Here is a 20,307-nt window from a genome sequence, read left to right on the forward strand (position 1 = left end):
GCAAAGGTGTCTGCGTTGGTGCACGGCTGCTGTTTGTGCGCTGGTGCAGGGAGAAGGGCAGGAATGCACCATCACGGTGCGAGGGTGTCTGCGCTGGTGCACGGCTGCTGTTTGTGCGCTGGTGCAGGGGAGAAGGACAGGAATGCACCATCACGGCATGAGTGTGTCTGGGTTGGTGCACGGCTGCTGTTTGTGCACCGTCGCAGGGGAGAAGACAGGAATGCACCATCATGATGCAAGGGTGTCTGCGTTGGTGCACGGCTGCTGTTTGTGCGCTGGCACAGGGGAGAAGGACAGGTATGCACCATCATGATGCAAGGGCGTCTGCGCTTGTGCACAGCTGCTGTTTGTGTGCTGGCGCAGGGGGGAGGACAGGAATGCACCTTCACGGTATGAGGGTGTCTGCGTTGGTGCACGGCTGCTGTTTGTGCGCTGGTGCAGGGGAGAAGGACAGGAATGCACCATCACGGCATGAGTGTGTCTGGGTTGGTGCACGGCTGCTGTTTGTGCACCGTCGCAGGGGAGAAGACAGGAATGCACCATCATGATGCAAAGGTGTCTGCGTTGGTGCACGGCTGCTGTTTGTGCGCTGGCGCAGCGGAGAAGGACAGGAATGCACCATCATGATGCAAAGGTGTCTGCGTTGGTGCACGGCTGCTGTTTGTGCGCTGGTGCAGGGAGAAGGGCAGGAATGCACCATCACGGTGCGAGGGTGTCTGCGCTGGTGCACGGCTGCTGTTTGTGCGCTGGTGCAGGGAGAAGGACAGGAATGCACCATCATGATGCAAAGGTGTCTGCGCTGGTGCACGGCTGCTGTTTGTGCGTTGGCACAGGGGGGAGGACAGGAATGCACCATCACAGGGCAAGGGTGTCTGCGCTGGAGCACGGCTGCTGCTTGTGCGCTGGCGCAGGGGAGAAGGACAGGAATGCACCATCATGATGCAAGGGTGTCTGCGCTCGTGCACGGCTGCTGTTTGTTCGCTGGCACAGGGGGGAAGTACAGGGGGGCACTTCTTGCCCTTTTCTCGTGATGTGCGGCGATGAAGCTGCCGTGCGTCAAAAGTTTGTAAATGAGGTTCTGAATCTTTAGTCAAATCTCATGTTTCAGCCGCAATGAGAGATGGGATGAGGGGGGGGGGGGACAACTCTCTGTTCCAGAAGATAGGTTTGTTTTAAGTAGATTTCCGTCCCAAATTCTAATCCTAATTGCTTTAAAGTTCTCCAATCTCCCTGAAATGTTAAATAAACGCTAAACCCCCTTTTAAAACACACATACATTGTTCCTAAATTCAGGGCGGGAGGGACAGCTGCCTTCCATTATGTGATCTGCCCCATCTGTCTCCTCTCCTCTCTGCCGGAAGTCCGAGGGTGGTGCCCGGTGTGGGGGGAGTGCAGGCGGGGCCCAGGGGGCCTCTGTGGTCTAAGGTTCTCCTGCCTCAGCCTCCTCCCCCTTGGGTCCCATCAGGTTGCGTTTGATGCTTTTCATCTTGTGCTGGACCCGGAGGCAGATGGACTCTGTCAGCTCCGGCAGGAGGCGCTGGAGGTCTCCATACCTATCCTCCAACGTGAACAGGTGGGTCGCTGTCGGGGGGCTGACGAGGGCCCCCAGCACACCCCTCTTGTGCACTCCATCAAACATCATATATAGAACAAAGACCTCCACCCCGGCCCCCCGGAGCTCCCGGGCTGCACCCGCAGCATCCGCGTCTATCGACCAACCAGGGTAGAGGATCAGGAGGACCAGAACCCGGGGCAGGTGGGGCCGGGCCCCCCCGCCCTCGGACAGCACCCCCCGTCTTATGAAGGTGAGGGCTCCCCCCAGGGTAGTGACATTGGGAAACACATGAACGGTCCACGGGGATGGGGGGTCCATGAGGTGACGGAGCCTGAGGGGGCTCTTCATGTGGTCCAGTGTCCAGGGATCAGGGATGAACAGGAGCAGGTGGAGCCGCACGGAGCCCGGGGACAGGTGGAAGCCCCTCACGAGCGCCCCCAAGGTGGACTCCACGAGGCGTTTAGAACCATATATAACGAAATCACCATTGACCAAGAGCGCGACCTCCGCCTTGATGTCCGTGCGACCAGAGCAATCTGAGGAGAGAGAAAGAGAGACGAGTCAGAGGGAGCGGACAACATGTGCCGAGGAGCACAGGATGAGGAGGGGAAAGCAGGGATCCGGCCTCACGAAAAACCATCAGCAGACACACTGCGTGCTTCAGAAGAATAAACACAGGCCAGAAGCCAAACAGCGCTGACAATAAACACACCCCAGCATCCACACTGCGCTGTCACCAAACACACCCCAGCATCCTTACTGAGCTGTTATCAAATACTCACCAGCATCCACACTGCGCTGTCACCAAACACACTCCAGCATCCACACTGCGCTGTCACCAAACACACTCCAGCATCAACACTGAGCTGTTACCAAATACACTCCAGCATCCTTACTGCGCTGTCACCAAACACACTCCAGCATCAACACTGAGCTGTTATCAAATACTCACCAGCATCCACACTGCGCTGTCACCAAACACACTCCAGCATCCACACTGCGCTGTCACCAAACACACTCCAGCATCAACACTGAGCTGTTACCAAATACACTCCAGCATCCTTACTGCGCTGTCACCAAACACACTCCAGCATCAACACTGAGCTGTCACCAAACACACTCCAGCATCAACACTGAGCTGTTACCAATTACACACCAGCATCCACACTGCGCTGTCACCAAACACACTCCAGCATCAACACTGAGCTGTTATCAAATACTCACCAGCATCCACACTGCGCTGTCACCAAACACACTCCAGCATCCACACTGCGCTGTCACCAAACACACTCCAGCATCAACACTGAGCTGTTACCAAATACACTCCAGCATCCTTACTGCGCTGTCACCAAACACACTCCAGCATCAACACTGAGCTGTTACCAAATACACTCCAGCATCCTTACTGCGCTGTCACCAAACACACTCCAGCATCCACACTGAGCTGTTATCAAATACTCACCAGCATCCTTACTGCGCTGTCACCAAACACACCCCAGCATCCATACTGCGCTGTAACCAAACACACACCAGCATCCACACTGCGCTGTCACCAAACACACCCCAGCATCCACACTGCGCTGTCACCAAACACACTCCAGCATCCACACTGAGCTGTTATCAAATACTCACCAGCATCCTTACTGCGCTGTCACCAAACACACCCCAGCATCCTTACTGCGCTGTAACCAAACACACACCAGCATCCACACTGCGCTGTCACCAAACACACCCCAGCATCCACACTGCGCTGTCACCAAACACACCCCTGCATCCTTACTGCGCTGCCACCAAACACACCCCAGCATCCACACTGCGCTGTCACCACACACATGCCAGCATCCTTACTGCGCTGTCACCAAACACACCCCAGCATCCACACTGCGCTGTCACCACACACACCCTCGAAACCGGTCCGGTCCTCGGATGCTTGATTCCGGTCTGGGAAAGATATGGCTGTTGTAGTTCGGACTGGACTGTTCCCATGGGGCACAGGGTCAGAGCTGATTTGCATAAATCCATTATCTGACCCAGGGTGGTGTGGAGTGCAAAAAACGATGGATTTAGGCCCAGATCCTTGTACTGGGGTGAATGTAAGACATTGATCTACATTCTGTCCATCAAATTGTTTTTTGTAATTTCCACCAAACACACCCCAGCATCCTTACTGCGCTGCCACCAAATACACCCCAGCATCCACACTGCGCTGTCACCAAACACACCCCAGGTTCCTTACTGCGCTGCCACCAAACACACCCCAGCATCCTTACTGCGCTGTCACCAAACACACCCCAGCATCCTTACTGCGCTGCCACCAAATACACCCCAGCATCCACACTGCGCTGTCACCAAACACACCCCAGCATCCTTACTGCGCTGCCACCAAACACACCCCAGCATCCTTACTGCGCTGTCACCAAACACACCCCAGCATCCTGCGCTGTCACAAAACACACCCCAGCATCCTTACTGCGCTGTCACCAAACACACCCCAGCATCCTTACTGCGCTGTCACCAAACACACCCCAGCATCCACACTGCGCTGTCACCAAACACACTCCAGCATCCACACTGCTCTGTCACCAAACACACCCCAGCATCCTTACTGCGCTGTCACCAAACACACCCCAGCATCCACACTGCGCTGTCACCAAACACACTCCAGCATCCTTGCTGCGCTGTCACCAAACACACCCCAGCATCCTTACTGCGCTGTCACCAAACACACCCCAGCATCCACACTGCGCTGTCACCACACACATGCCAGCATCCTTACTGCGCTGTCACCAAACACACCCCAGCATCCTTACTGCGCTGTCACCAAACACATCCCAGCATCCTTACTGCGCTGCCACCAAACACACCCCAGCATCCAAACTGCACTGTTACCAAATACACAGCAGCATCCACACTGCGCTGTCACGAAACACACTCCAGCATCCACACTGCGCTGTCACCAAACACACCCCTGCATCCTTACTGCGCTGTCACCAAACACACCCCAGCATCCTTACTGCGCTGTCACCAAACACACCCCAGCATCCACACTGCGCTGTCACCACACACACCCCAGCATCCACACTGCGCTGTCACCAAACACACCCCAGCATCCTTACTGCGCTGTCACCAAACACACCCCAGCATCCACACTGCGCTGTCACCACACACATGCCAGCATCCTTACTGCGCTGTCACCAAACACATCCCAGCATCTTTACTGCGCTGCCACCAAACACACCCCAGCATCCTTACTGCGCTGTCACCAAACACATCCCAGCATCCTTACTGCGCTGCCACCAAACACACCCCAGCATCCAAACTGCACTGTTACCAAATACACAGCAGCATCCACATTGCGCTGTCACGAAACACACTCCAGCATCCACACTGCGCTGTCACCAAACACACCCCTGCATCCTTACTGCGCTGTCACCAAACACACCCCAGCATCCTTACTGCGCTGTCACCAAACACACCCCAGCATCCACACTGCGCTGTCACCAAACACACCCCAGCATCCACACTGCGCTGCCACCAAATACACCCCAGCATCCACACTGCGCTGTCACCAAACACACCCCAGCATCCTTACTGCGCTGCCACCAAACACACCCCAGCATCCTTACTGCGCTGTCACCAAACACACCCCAGCATCCTTACTGCGCTGCCACCAAATACACCCCAGCATCCACACTGCGCTGTCACCAAACACACCCCAGCATCCTTACTGCGCTGCCACCAAACACACCCCAGCATCCTTACTGCGCTGTCACCAAACACACCCCAGCATCCTTACTGCGCTGCCACCAAATACACCCCATCATCCACACTGCGCTGTCACCAAACACACCCCAGCATCCTTACTGCGCTGCCACCAAACACACCCCAGCATCCTTACTGCGCTGTCACCAAACACACCCCAGCATCCTGCGCTGTCACCAAACACACCCCAGCATCCTTACTGCGCTGTCACCAAACACACTCCAGCATCCTTACTGCGCTGTCACCAAACACACCCCAGCATCCTTACTGCGCTGTCACCAAACACACCCCAGCATCCACACTGCGCTGTCACCACACACATGCCAGCATCCTTACTGCGCTGTCACCAAACACACTCCAGCATCCACACTGCTCTGTCACCAAACACACCCCAGCATCCTTACTGCGCTGTCACCAAACACACCCCAGCATCCACACTGCGCTGTCACCAAACACACTCCAGCATCCTTGCTGCGCTGTCACCAAACACACCCCAGCATCCTTACTGCGCTGTCACCAAACACACCCCAGCATCCACACTGCGCTGTCACCACACACATGCCAGCATCCTTACTGCGCTGTCACCAAACACACCCCAGCATCCTTACTGCGCTGTCACCAAACACATCCCAGCATCCTTACTGCGCTGCCACCAAACACACCCCAGCATCCAAACTGCACTGTTACCAAATACACAGCAGCATCCACACTGCGCTGTCACGAAACACACTCCAGCATCCACACTGCGCTGTCACCAAACACACCCCTGCATCCTTACTGCGCTGTCACCAAACACACCCCAGCATCCTTACTGCGCTGTCACCAAACACACCCCAGCATCCACACTGCGCTGTCACCACACACACCCCAGCATCCACACTGCGCTGTCACCAAACACACCCCAGCATCCTTACTGCGCTGTCACCAAACACACCCCAGCATCCACACTGCGCTGTCACCACACACATGCCAGCATCCTTACTGCGCTGTCACCAAACACATCCCAGCATCCTTACTGCGCTGCCACCAAACACACCCCAGCATCCAAACTGCACTGTTACCAAATACACAGCAGCATCCACACTGCGCTGTCACGACACACACTCCAGCATCCACACTGCGCTGTCACCAAACACACCCCTGCATCCTTACTGCGCTGTCACCAAACACACCCCAGCATCCTTACTGCGCTGTCACCAAACACACTCCAGCATCCTTACTGCGCTGTCACCAAACACACCCCAGCATCCTTACTGCGCTGTTACCAAACACACGCCAGCATCCACACTGTGCTGTCACCAAACACACCCCAGCATCCTTACTGCGCTGTCACCAAACACACCCCAGCATCCACACTGCGCTGTCACCAAACACACCCCAGCATCCTTTCTGCGCTGTCACCATTCACACGCCAGCATCCACACTGCACTGTTACCAAATACACACCAGCATCCACACTGCGCTGTCACCAAACACACTCCAGCATCCATACTGCACTGTCACAAAATACACTCCAGCATCCATACTGCACTGTTACCAAACACACACCAGCATCCATACTGCGCTGTTACCAAATACACTCCAGCATCCACACTGCACTATTACCAAATACACTCCAGCATCCACACTGCGCTGTCACCAAACACACGCCAGCATCCATACAGAGCTGTTACAAAATACACTCCAGCATCCACACTGCGCTGTTAACAAATACACTCCAGCATCCATACTGCGCTGTTACCAAATACAAGCCAGCATCCACACTGCACTGTAACCAAATACACTCCAGCATCCATTCTGCGCTGTTACCAAATACACACCAGCATCCACACTGCACTGTTACCAAATACATTCCAGCATCCGCACTGCACTGTTACCAAATACACACCAGCATCCACACTGCACTTTTACCAAATACACGCCTACATCCATGCAGCACTGTTACCAAATACACTCCATCATCCATACTGTACTGTTACCAAATACACTCCAGCATACACACTGCACTGTTACCAAATACACTCCAGCATCCACACTGTGCTGTTACCAGATACACTCCAGCATCCACACTGCGCTGTCACCAAACACACAGCAGCACCACACTGCACTGTTACCAAATACACTCCAGCATCGACACTGCGCTGTTACCAAATACACACCAGCATCCATACTGCGCTGTTACCAAATACACACCAGCATCCACACTGCACTGTAACCAAATACACTCCAGCATCCACACTGCACTGTTACCAAATACACACCAGCATCCACACTGCACTGTTACCAAATACACGCCGACATCCATACAGCACTGTTATCAAATACACTCCAGCATCCACACTGAGCGTTTACCAAATACACACCAGCATCCACACTGCATTGTTACCAAATACACGCCGACATCCATACAGCACTGTTACCAACTACACTCCAGCATCCACACTGCACTGTTACCAAATACACTCCAGCATCCACACTGCACTGTTACATAATACACACCAGCATCCACAGTGCACTGTTACCAAATACACGCCGACATCCACACAGCACTGTTACCAAATACACCCCAGCATCCACACTGCGCTGTTACCAGATACACTCCAGCATCCACACTGCGCTGTCACCAAACACACAGCAGCACCACACTGCGCTGTTACCAAATACACACCAGCATCCATACTGCGCTGTCACCAAATGCACTCCAGCATCCACATTGCGCTGACACCAAATACACACCAGCATCCACACTGCACTGTCACCAAATACACACTAGCATCCACACTGCACTGACACCAAATACACACCAGCATCCACACTGCACTGTCACCAAATACACACCAGCATCCACACTGCACTGACACCAAATACACACCAGCATCCACACTGCGCTGTTACCAAATACACTCCAGCATCCACACTGCGCTGTTACCAAATACACGCCAGCATCCATTCTGCGCTGTTACCAAATACACACCAGCATCCACACTGCGCTGTTACCAAATACACGCCAGCATCCATTCTGCGCTGTTACCAAATACACACCAGCATCCACACTGCACTGTAACCAAATATACACCAGCATCCACGCTGCACTGTTACCAAATACACACCAGCATCCACACTGCACTGTTACCAAATACACACCAGCATCCTTACTGCGCTATTACCAAACACACACCAGCGTCCACACTGCACTGTTACCAATTACACGCCGACATCCACACTGCACTGTTACCAAATACACGCCAACATCCACACTGCACTGTTACCAAATACACTCCAGCATCCACACTGCACTGTTACTAAATACACACCAGCATCCACACTGCACTGTACCAAATACACACTAGCATCCATACAGCACTGTTATCAAATACACTGAATATAAACAAAACAGTATCCCAACTGGTATGGTTTAAGGACAGTTAGTGGGGACATGAATACAGCATTATCCAGGAAGGAGCAAGGAGACTCAATATGATTTTCTCGTGTGCTCAAGGCATCATTTTACTCAACATGTTTAAAGGGGATAGGCAAGTACAATTACAGTTAATATCAGCACTGCATTTTTCAATTTAAGAATAAACAACCCAATGTTGTACAAGGTGCACAAGTGAAAAAAGTGAATAACACTGCGGCGACACAAGTGACAGAGTGATCAGCGTGGGCGGTGCAAGGTGCTGGTGCATAAATATATACAGTGAATTAAAAAACACAGAGTGGCTTGTAAATGATTCCAAGGGATTATTTTTAATTTGACAGCAAATCAAAATGGAGAGAGAGGACTAGATAAGCTAGTCCGGATCCCCTCGTTTATATGTAGTATCAAGAAAGGACTAGCTTGGTTGTGTTTAGGGAGACTCAGTGTGTACGTATGTCGGCAAACCAATTGGTTTGATTGTGAAGCCCTCACCCACCAACCTAGTTCGTGGCATGCTTCACCATCGGCCCACCACAGTGACACCGAATGTGTCCCGGGTGTGCTTCGACTCCAGATTACTGAGGAGCTGGTATACTTGCTGAGTGTGCTGTGTTGGGGGTGTGAAGGTGATTTAAAAGCTATGCAGTGGGTCCCAGTTCCCGAGGGTATATGGATAACTTTAATGTCTGGGCCCCTGCTAGCAGATAAAAAGGCAAACGGACGCAGTGGAGTGAATTATGGGCTCCCACGTCCTATGTGGTCTACATGTTTCAGCCAGGCCTTTTATTTACATCTGGCTTTCCTCAGGACCAATGAGTATGTGTGGGTGTAAAAATAAATTATATTAAGTGATAGGTGTTGTTTATAAAAGTGTCGCACTCGCTAAGGTGCTATACGTGTATAGAGGGGGATTCCCTCTGCTTTACTGTACATATAACATAAAGACACAAACAGACGTACAAGGTAGAGTCAATGAGAAAGGTATTCTTATAACACAACATGATACCGGCTGCTAAGGTGTTTGAACGACCTAGACCAGCAGGCAGAACGTGGCCATGTGGGTTACATGGTAAGTGTGAATATATAGCGTTTAAAACGGGGTGGGGGTGGTGGGCTAAACAGCGAGGTAAGCATAGGGTGAGATACAGGTAAGTATTATACATTTTCCTCATACTTGCTGTTTGCTGTTAAAGCTTCCTGGGTCACCTGGCAGGGGGAGAAGACCCTAGGTATCATGAGAGGCATTGGTTAGAGCCGACCCTGTAGGGAGAAAGATTCTGCTGCTTACCTAGATAGTATAGGTGAATCAGCCTAATTACTCACGGAATTGCCGATCTGCGTGCTCCTTGGACCTATCGTCCTGCTGCGGTGTCCCGAGTGAAAGTGTGTTTTCCTCGATCGGGTATATATAGCCCCTTTGATTCGCAGCACCTGTAGCAGGGTAGGAAAGAGTGGGCGCGGTCGCGCAGAAAGCGCCCAGTCATCTGCTGTACTACGCATGTGTGCGCGATCAGTGCAGGTTCAGCGCATGCGTGGAGGCATTGTAGATCGTGGAAGTCAGCGCATGCGTACTGCGTGCTAGTAGGGCGCTGTGAAGGCGCATGCATGGTGGCAGCGCTGGGTCAATGATGGCTTAGTGTTGTTGCCTTATTGCGATTAAAAAAAGGAAAGTAAGGAAGGAAATTAAAATAACTACAGACTGGGGAAAGACCACGAGTCAGAACGGGTCTGGGGATTCAAACGAATGAGTCAGAGTGTTCTATCTACATCTAGCTGATTAGATGGTCAGCGAATTCCATGGGATGGAATCGTTAAGCCAACTTAAGTGTGTTGAAAGGCGGTATATCCAACGTTGTTCTTTGGTGAGGAGGGCTTTCTCGTTGCAATTTTCAAATTGTTCAATCACAGTCCATGTAAAATCATTTGGGGTGTGATTGTGGGTGAGAAAGTGTTCAGTCAGTTTGCTTATGTTTTTGCCGCAGCGCATGGTGCTTCTGTGCTCAGTCATTCTTGTTCTCACTTTCCTGGTGGTCATACCGATGTATCTGAGGCCACATCGGGATGTGATGAGGTACACAAGGTTGGATGAATTACAATTTGTGAACTGGCGCTGTATCTAGGTTTTTCCGTTTTCTAGGGCCAGTGTCTTGGAGGGGGAGGTCAGGTGACAGACACTACAGTTGTTACACGGTTGGTGGCCAGTCATTTTTGGTAGGCCCCAGGCGTTCAGGATTGTGTTGCCTGTGGCTCGGGGGTCTGTTTTAGGTCTCGTGGACACCAATTGGTCTTTTAGATTCTTCGCTCTTTTATAAGCAAAGCGTGGGGTCTCCCACTCTCTTGCCCCTGAATTGATGATTTTCCAATGTTTCCGGATTATGTTGGACACATGGTTTGAGGCAGTGTTGTAGGTGGTAACACATGTTAGGATAGGTGTTTCAGGTGGTTTAATGATGGTGTCCAGGAGTGCCTCTCTGTTCTGATTGCGCGCCCTTCTGCAGGTTTTGGAAATGATTCTGGTGGGGTAGCCGCGCTCCTCGAGTTTATGGACTAAGGCTTTGGACTGTGATTTGTAATCCTAGATCTTACTACAATTACGTCGTATGCGTAAGAATTGGCCAAAGGGTAAGTTTTCCCTAAGTGGCCTCGGGTGGAAACTGTCAAATCTCAGCAATGAATTCCGCGAAGTTGGCTTGTAATGTGTGGTAGTTGTCAAGCCATTCTGTTCTGCTCTGATGTTGAGGTCCAGGAAGGCGAGTTCAGTGGGGCTGCTGGTGCAGGTAAACCGGAGTGGAGTTCTGGACTTTTTGGTTCCGTCCAGAGGTGTCAGGGATAACACCCGAAGACCCCGGAGTTCTACCTGTCTCGGTGCACAAATAAACAGAAACACGGGCTTCTCGATGGTGGCGTCAAAGACCAAAGGTTTATTACTGCAGGGACACAGAAGTCACAGAAACTACACACGGGCAGTATCTAGGAGCCTGTTCGATTTGTACAAAGTGGGTTGCTCCTTAAATACTAAATTTTCAGCTTGGGGCAAATTCTTTACATGCTAGTACATTTCTAAACCCTTGTGTCCTAAACAATAAATATTTGGCGTTACACAGGAATCGTCAACAAAATCTGATGTCAAAACATTACGAACGAGGGATTCCCACTGTTCCATCATAATCCCATGTCAACTTTTCATTCAAGAGCCGGACCGCCTCATCGTAAATTTCGTTACCTCCCCCTAATAAAGGCCCAGAAGGAAAGGAGCAGAGCCAGGTGCAGAAGATAGAAAAGCAGGATAAGAGATGTTTGTGGGTCGTAAATGGGCAAGGCTACCAGCTTCGGCCACCTAATCATGATCAGGCCAACGAACACGAGAACCAGTATAGCAGGACTGGCCTCAGGCAGAGGAGGCAGTTTCTGTCGAGTCATGTAGCCATGGCGTTTTCTGTCCTAAGGTGCACGTGTCACTAGCAAGGTGAATCGCCGGCTAAAGCTTTCGTGTCCTTAAGTGAAAGAGGTCACTGCGTGTCCATTGACTATGTGAGGGCAAGAAATACAAAATGGCTGCCGTAATCTAAGATGGATGCCATGGGTAGATCAGAAATGTGTTCATAACAGGAGTGCTCTTGCTCGTAGCATAGCGAAAACACCAGGATATGCTAAATGGATCATTTGCGGTTCATTGATACCAAAATTATGTATTTACGACAATGTTGAAAACACGGGTTCAAATCGTCACGGAACCTCAGACCCTCCTTTTGCCCTTACATAGGCAATTACTCAGTCTATGTCGGAGTCTATCTCTATGCTCATCAGGTCAGTGACATGTTGTTGCATCATCATCCTTTCTCGTACCTTGTCTCCAAACGCAGGTGGTTTTCTGAAACACGTTGCAGCACAGAGACTACACAAAGCGGGACCACATTGGATAATAAGGCAGCACGAGAACAGGAATACTAGGATGATACCAATGACCATCAGAACCTTCCATCCCCACGCTGATAAAAGAGTCCAAAGCCATTCCATTAAGGACCAGTTTCCCTTGTCTACGTGAATAGAGTCGGAAATCTTGTGTAGCTTAGAGATCGCTTCGTAGACAGTCGGAGCATTATTGGGAATAAAAACACAGCAGCTCGATTGGATCATTCTGCATACCCCACCTCGATCTGCAAGTATTACGTCTAGAACCATACGGTTCTGCAACGTCATGAGACGATCCGCCTGCAGCTCAGCTGTTAAATTACTAAGGGCACCAGCAGTTTCTGTAATAGTAGATTCAACTACCCGTGTTAGCTGACGTAGATTTCTACTATTGGCCATAGGCCCCCAGAACGGAAGGAAACCTTTGAAGAAGTCTCCAGCTTCCTGACCAGCGGTATCTTCCTTGCTGAAAACACCTCTTGCTACTCTGGTCTTGTGATAGTCTGAAGAAGCAGTGTACGTTGTAGGCAACAGTCGAGCAATATAACATGAACCTGAAAAGTCAGCAGGCAGCCATGTATATGCTCTATCTTGACAAATGAAGTAGGTACCCCTAGCAGTAAGAAAGGCAGGGGAAGAGTTAGACGGAAACACGTAAGTCTTAACGCACTCACTCTTCCCTAGCTGAGCTCTCGGATTTCTCCCATTTCCTTGCAAACAGACTTGACCTCGGTGAGGTACGACCCAGACTGGAGCGGAGCTCTTACGCTTGCTTTCTCCCAAACTAATGCGATACTCTGTAGAATTCCAACTCAAATATACCCGTAATTCATCTCTAGGGTAAGATGGGGTGTTATTGACGTCTTTAATCATGTCAATGATTCCCTTGACTAAAGCTTTATTGGCAGAGTTATATTTAGTGGAACTTGGTGGACGCGGGGGATAGGTCTCAAGGGCATAGACAAAAATGGTCTGAAAGGCCTGAAATGATCCATTATAGCTAAAAGGCAAGACTAGATAAGGGATGCCTTTATCCATAGTGTGGGGTATCAAACCACACACCCAGCAGTCTGTTGTGTTAACTACCAGTTGGTGTTGATGCAAGAGCTGTACAAATGTGTTATTAATAAATTCTGAGCGTCGAGCTTGTTCATGTTCAGGAAACGAGTGAAAAGAATGATCAGAAGCAACAGTAGAAGAAACAGGATCAAGGGGAGGTACTGTATTTGTTACCGGTGTAAAAATTAAATGCATACAAAAGACGATTCCACCCACCAACGTTATTAAAACAATCAAAAACGTAATTGCACATTGCATCAGAAAGCATTTGCTATGAAGAATTTTGGTAAAGTCTATTTCTGCGAACATAAATTACATTCTCTCGGTGCAGCTCAGGAAGCTCCATCTTCTACGACCGCTCGCGACCACTGATGATGTGTACGTAGATGAAAATGCCTCTATCAGCCCTGGGAGTTCCCAGAACTAACAGAAAGATCGACCTTGTGTCTGACCCCCGCAGATTCAACTAGGCACACAGCCACGACCCTACGGCTACCCAGACGGCAAGGCAATTTTAAAACAATAAAACAATACAAAGTATTAGCAAACTTCCTGGCTGGAGGCAATGTATCAAAATTCAAATGTGTAAAATAGGCAGTTTCCTGCTTTATTTGTCCTTATTGTGAGACCGTAAGTTGTATCTCAATTTTGCAGGAGCTGTTTGATCCGGAAACAGTGTATTTTCAGCAGGGGTTGCAATGTTCAGGTTCGCAGGTGGCAAATGTTCTTTTGATGCAGAGGACAAATGTTCAGAATTCAAAGGAGCAGTTTCAGAAGGAGAGTCAGAGTTCGATGAATCAGTGATCAGTTCTGCATCGCTGAAAGGGATAAACCTGGGGACTTGTTCAGTTTCAGAGGCACCGATTCCTTTCTTCACCCAGTTGTCATAAGGAAGTGGCTGGGGCACACGCTTGGCGTGCGTTGCATGGATCCAGTTCTTTCGGCCAGCCACACGTATAGCAGTCCTCGTCGCCAACAGGACTTGGAATGGTCCGACGAATTTGGGTTGGAGATTTCTCGTCCGTCCAAAGTTTCTTATGACCACTTGGTCACCTGGTTTCAGCTGATGACCTGGACTCTCCGGTGGCTTTGGCAATGCATCGAAAACCTGTTGGTGAATAAGACTCAATTTAGCAGTCAAGTCGAAAAAGTAATCGATTAACATTGGGTATTCCAGCTGCTTAAACTCCTTCGGTCTAGGTCCCCCCCAAACATTTGCAGGACAACCAAATACAATTTCATATGGACTAAGCCCTACTCTAGAATGCACAGTCGCTCTTGTGGATAACAGGGCCAAAGGTAGTGCATCTGGCCAGGACAAACCCGTAGAGGCCTGTATTTTAGCAAGTTTCAGTTTGAGGGTGCCATTGTAACCCTCAACTAAACCAGCAGACTGGGGATGATTCGCACTGTGGAACATCTGTTTTATCCCTAAACCGACACACACACTCTGCATAACTTTCCCTACAAATTCACTTCCATTATCTGACCATACAATCCGTGGCATTCCTAACCTGGGGAAGTATTCTTTGAGAAGGATTTTGGCAGTGGACAAGGCAGTGTTGTCCTTCAGTGGATATGCTTCGATCCATCTGGAAAAAGCACAGACTACCACTAGGACGTTGTGAGGAGGAGGACCCGGTCCTTACGAGTAATACACGGGACACTCCCTCCATGTGGACACCTTACCAGTATGAGGACGAAAACCATCTGGAAACCGTTTCACTAACTCGCCATTCTACCCTCCTCCCACAGCCTTCCCGGGATGACCCGGAAGAACAACAAACTTGGACGGGAGGAGTTCCCGTCTCGATGAACCAATCAGGTTCCTCCAACCTTCCGCCCGTCCCACTAGAAATACAGGACGGAAAACCCTTGGCGCTGTCGACGCCGAAGAAACCGGAAGAAGACGCCGACCAGACCTGGAAGGAGTGTGCCGAGAACGCCGCCATCGAAGAAGACGCCGATCCCGGTACCGAGGACGAAACCTGGACAGACGAGTGGTGGATCCCGGAGGACGTACTTGCCGCCACGACTCAGGAGAGTTGTGGCTCCTAGTGGTACGTGACGGGACATGGGCTTAGGGAAGGGGTGGGGGCTGTAAGCAACGGGAGGCGGGTACGGGGTAGAGCGAAACTCCCTGGCGTTCTTCCTTGCACTTCCCAACCTGACTTCCCTGATAACGCCTGTAAAGCACCACCGTAGCAGGATTGCAAACTCACCAGAAACCCCCCCCCCTAGTCTTAAACCCCTTTGTTTAAGCATTTGGTAAACTCTCACAACCCCGTTCCTTCTTCACTACCTTGGTTATGGTGACGGACATTTCATAGGAAGTACAGCATCTCTAAAGCCACTCTCCTTTCTTTTTGAGGTAACTCCGTAACCGGGTGACGCCCTGAAACCCGTAATAGGTTTCCGACGAAAGACCCTCCGGAACCGGGTGATGCCCTGAAACCCGTAAAAGGTTTCCGACGAAAGACCCTCCGGGTGATGCCCTGAAACCCGTAATAGGTTTCCGACAAACACCAAGCCTCCACAAACTTAGGAAGGAATCCTGACGCTGCGATTTCTGGATGCTCAAAGGACTTTGTTGTTTTGACCATAATTCCACTCCTTGTTTTGCCTTATTTAATTTCAAATAAATCCTCAATATTAACCCTATCCGGCCTCCCCGCTTCTGCTTCCGACCATCCCTCCGACAGACGTACTTTAGATTATTGCAACGATCCATGTGAATGAAGTCTAACTGAATTACTTCAAAGGGGCAAGAAGGAGGAGCGAAGTGACCAGCTGGTGTAGGGATTCCCTTGCCAGGATTATGCATCAGGCATATCATGCAATTTCTCACCACTCTCTCTGCACACTTACTAATCCCATCATTCTTCCAGACTGGAGCCAACATCTTACAAATCCCTTTAGAACTGATGTGCGCTGCTCCATGCGCCATCGTTACTACTGCAAGCACATATGCATCAGGCAACATCCAACGCTGCTGCTCTGACAAATCAATCCAACACCCACTCGAGTCCAATTTACCCGTATTCTCTTTCCATGCAAGCTTTTCCTCCTCAGTCGCCTCTTTCTGAATTTCTTTCACACTTTCCACTGTATCCTCACACATTCCAGAAATCCATCTTGCAGACGTTGCAACATACATTCTACTCATCATATTCCTAGCTGTCTGTTTAGCGGTCTCATCAGCAAAAGCATTCCCACGACCAACATCATCCGTGATTGCTTTATGAGCACTACACTTCACAATCGCAACTTCAGTCGGCAAGGTTAGAGATTCCAACAAGTCACTAACTAGCTGACCATGTTGAATCTTAGTCCCATGGGATGTAATGAAACCTCTCTCTTTCCACAAACGGCCAAAACTATGGGCCACGCCGAACGCGTACTGACTATCTGTGAACACATTCACTCTCTTTCCCTTAGCTAAAACACACGCTCTCGTTAGTGCGATCAATTCTGCAGCTTGGGCAGAATTTTGACTCACTCTTGCAGTCTCCACAATCGTACTCAAAGTCGTTACTGCGTAAGCAGCAGTCACGTCACCATTCTCCAATTTAAAGCAAGACCCATCAACATACAACGTGCCATCTGGATCTGGTAACGGAGTGTCTTTAAGATCAATTCGTCCTTTTGTCTCTTCCTCGGTTCTGAAACAACAGTCATGTGGTTCCGAATCACTCGACTCCTGATTAGTCGGCAACAATGTTGCTGGATTCAATACATTGCATCTTTTAATCTGAATATGACTCGCTAGCAGTGTCAGCTCATAGCCTGATAATCTAGCACTGGTAAGATGCTGTGTCTTGGTTCGGTTCATGAGTGTATCCACAGCATGAGGAACCATTACCACTAGCATGTTGTTCATGACCAAACCAGCAGATTGTCGAATGGACGCTGCAGCTGCTGCTGTAGCTCTCAAGCAACTAGGCAACGCTCTGGCTACCGGATCTAATGTTGATGAAAAATACGCACAAGGGCGTTGTTTCTCACCAAATCTTTGCGTCAGAACACTCAACGCGCAACCTTCTCTCTCGTGAACATAGAGCGTAAATGGCTTACTGTAGTCGGGTGTACCCAACACAGGAGCTGAACACAGTGCATTTCGTAACTCAGAGAAACTCTCCTGACATTCGGCAGACCATGGCACCGGACTCGGAACACCTTTCCCAGTCAAGGCCACCAAAGGTTTTGCCAAAAGAGAAAAATTTGGGATCCATTGCCTACAGTATGAGGTAATACCTAAAAAGGCAAGTACTTCTCTCTGTGTGCTAGGAACATTCATCTGCGTAATTGCTTTTATTCTTTCTGGGGTCAACTTTCTTCCCTCCTTTGACAAGAGATGACCTAGGTAGGTCACTTCTTGACAACAGTATTGCATTTTCGAAGGTGACACCTTGTGATTCAAACTAGACAAATGATGCAATAAGGAAATTGTAGCTGTTTTGCAAGTTTCCTTGTCATCGGCAGCCACTAGAAGATCATCGACATATTGCACTAAAGCAGAACCAGGAGGAAGTACAAAGGAATCTAACTGACTTTTTAATGCCTGACTGTAAATGGACGGACTCTCACAATAGCCTTGTGGAGCACGTTTAAACCTGAAGCTTCGACCTCCTAAAGAGAAGCCGAAAATATCTCTGCTTTCCTCGGCTATCGGAATGCTGAAAAAGGCATTCTTCAAGTCGATAACTGAAAACCATGTGGCTGTAGCAGGAATCAACGTTAACAATGCAGTAATGTCTGGAACCACAGGAAACTGCGGAATCACAATTTTGTTAACCTCTCCAAGATCGATTACGAATCTATAGACTGGAGGCTTTGAAGGATCAGTGCGTTTCAGAATTGGCAATACAGGACTATTACAGACATTTCCTCTAGTTTCTTCCACTACGTCTTTCTTGATCAAATCTTGCACAATCAATAAAAGTGCATGTTCACCTTCACTAGAAATCTTGTATTGTGGGATTCGTGGAAATTTGACATTCGCTTTCAAAGTGACTACATATGGTGGAATTTCTAATAGACCTACATCGTTAGGACCAGTCGCCCAAAGAGTATCAGGGAGTGAACGCAGCTCTGGTGGGAGCGCATCCATTGACAAGTACATCGGAGATATGATTCTCTTGCCCAATGTAAGCTGTACTCCTGAAGGAGAACAGTACAGAGTCGCGTACAGGCGTTTCAACAAGTCTAAACCAAGTAGATTTTCATTACAACCAGTCGTCAAAATCAAGGGAGCTTTCAATTGACGGGGTCCAACAGAAATAGACAAAGGACCAGATACGGGGTTGTAAACAGGGGCGCCTGAAAAACCTACAGAAACATTTGTTAAGCCAGACAAAGGTGCGCCAGGGAGTTTTGCATGAATGATAGAACTTTTTGCTGCACCAGTATCCAACAGAAACGGTTCGACTACACCTGATGTTGCTACTGCGACATAAGGCCCACTCTGATCTACTGGAACTGATACTACTCCCTCTCTTTGTCCATGGCTGTCCTAGTACTCATTTTGCTGAAATTCCTCACTAACTTCACAGTAGTCTTCAACATGATACTGTTGAGATCTATTTTGTTGGGCAGATTATCCATTTCGCTGATCAAAATAATTAGAAGGGCGATCATTCGTTTGTGGAGGCATAGCACCTCGTTCTCGACCTCTAGAATTTTGCATAGAACCACCACGACCTCTCTGAGCTGCTGCAGCATTATTTTGTGCTAATACTGGACACTCATTCTTATAATGACCTTCTTTCTTGCAGTAAGCACACTGATTCCACTGATATTGCGGTCTCTGGGAACCATAATCTGTCCTCTGATATGACCCTTGCTGTGTATTAGTTTGATTCGTGCGAGGCGGATATGCTTGCTGCAAAAGAACTTTAGTTTTTAAATCTTTCGTTTTCTTATCAGACTTTTCCTTCTCCTCTTTATCTCTATTTTCATAATACTGGGCAGTTGCAAGTATTTGCGCAGTCGTAGAGACAGCCCACGAACTTTCAGAATCTTTTAATTTATTACTAAGCTCTGGTAACAGATTGTGTACAAATTTATCAACAAATAGTCTCTGTCCTCCTTCCGTGCTCATATCCTGACCACTGTGATCCACAAAAGTCTCTTCAAACCTTGTGAAAAAGTCGGAGACACTTTCGTCCTTCTTCTGCCTGCATGCGGACAACTTGTCCCAGTTAACGCGCAATGCTGGCATCAGAGTCTTCATTAAATCAATTATTCTGCCGGGCAAATCAGCAATTAGAGGTTTGGGTTTAGAACCACCTATTTGTTGACCATCCGCCGCTATTATAGCTGCCCAATCACCACCTAGGGCAACTGGATGATTTTCTTTACGAATTTTAGCCCAAATTGGTTGCGGAACTACATTACCAAATAACATGTCAATGTCCGCTAAATTCATCACACAAGCTTCAACTGTCTGCGCTAACTCTTTGTAATATCTGGCTGGATTCTTACGCGGATCTGGCAAGGCCTGTTTCACTGCTAACACTTCGGCTCGCTTCCACGGAATGTGTATCCACACTCTCTGGAATTGGGCCGGAGCGGCAGCAATACCACGTACTGCATCTGC

At 49.4% G+C, this 20,307-nt stretch overlaps 1 protein-coding gene across 1 annotated transcript in view; it reads right to left on the minus strand.

The window, feature by feature from the left end:
* Positions 1–1,420: 1,420 nt before the first annotated feature.
* The window catches only part of LOC147700481 (uncharacterized), a 91,150-nt gene continuing 72,263 nt past the window's right edge, over positions 1,421–20,307 (minus strand). Inside the window, exon 5 of the mRNA XM_086928424.1 lies at positions 1,421–2,091. Coding sequence (XP_086784550.1) covers positions 1,421–2,091 — 671 coding nt within the window. The remainder of the gene's footprint in view (positions 2,092–20,307) is intronic.

Source organism: Lissotriton vulgaris, chromosome 7 (genome assembly GCF_964263255.1).
Source record: "Lissotriton vulgaris chromosome 7, aLisVul1.2, whole genome shotgun sequence".
Lineage (NCBI taxonomy): Eukaryota > Metazoa > Chordata > Amphibia > Caudata > Salamandridae > Lissotriton > Lissotriton vulgaris.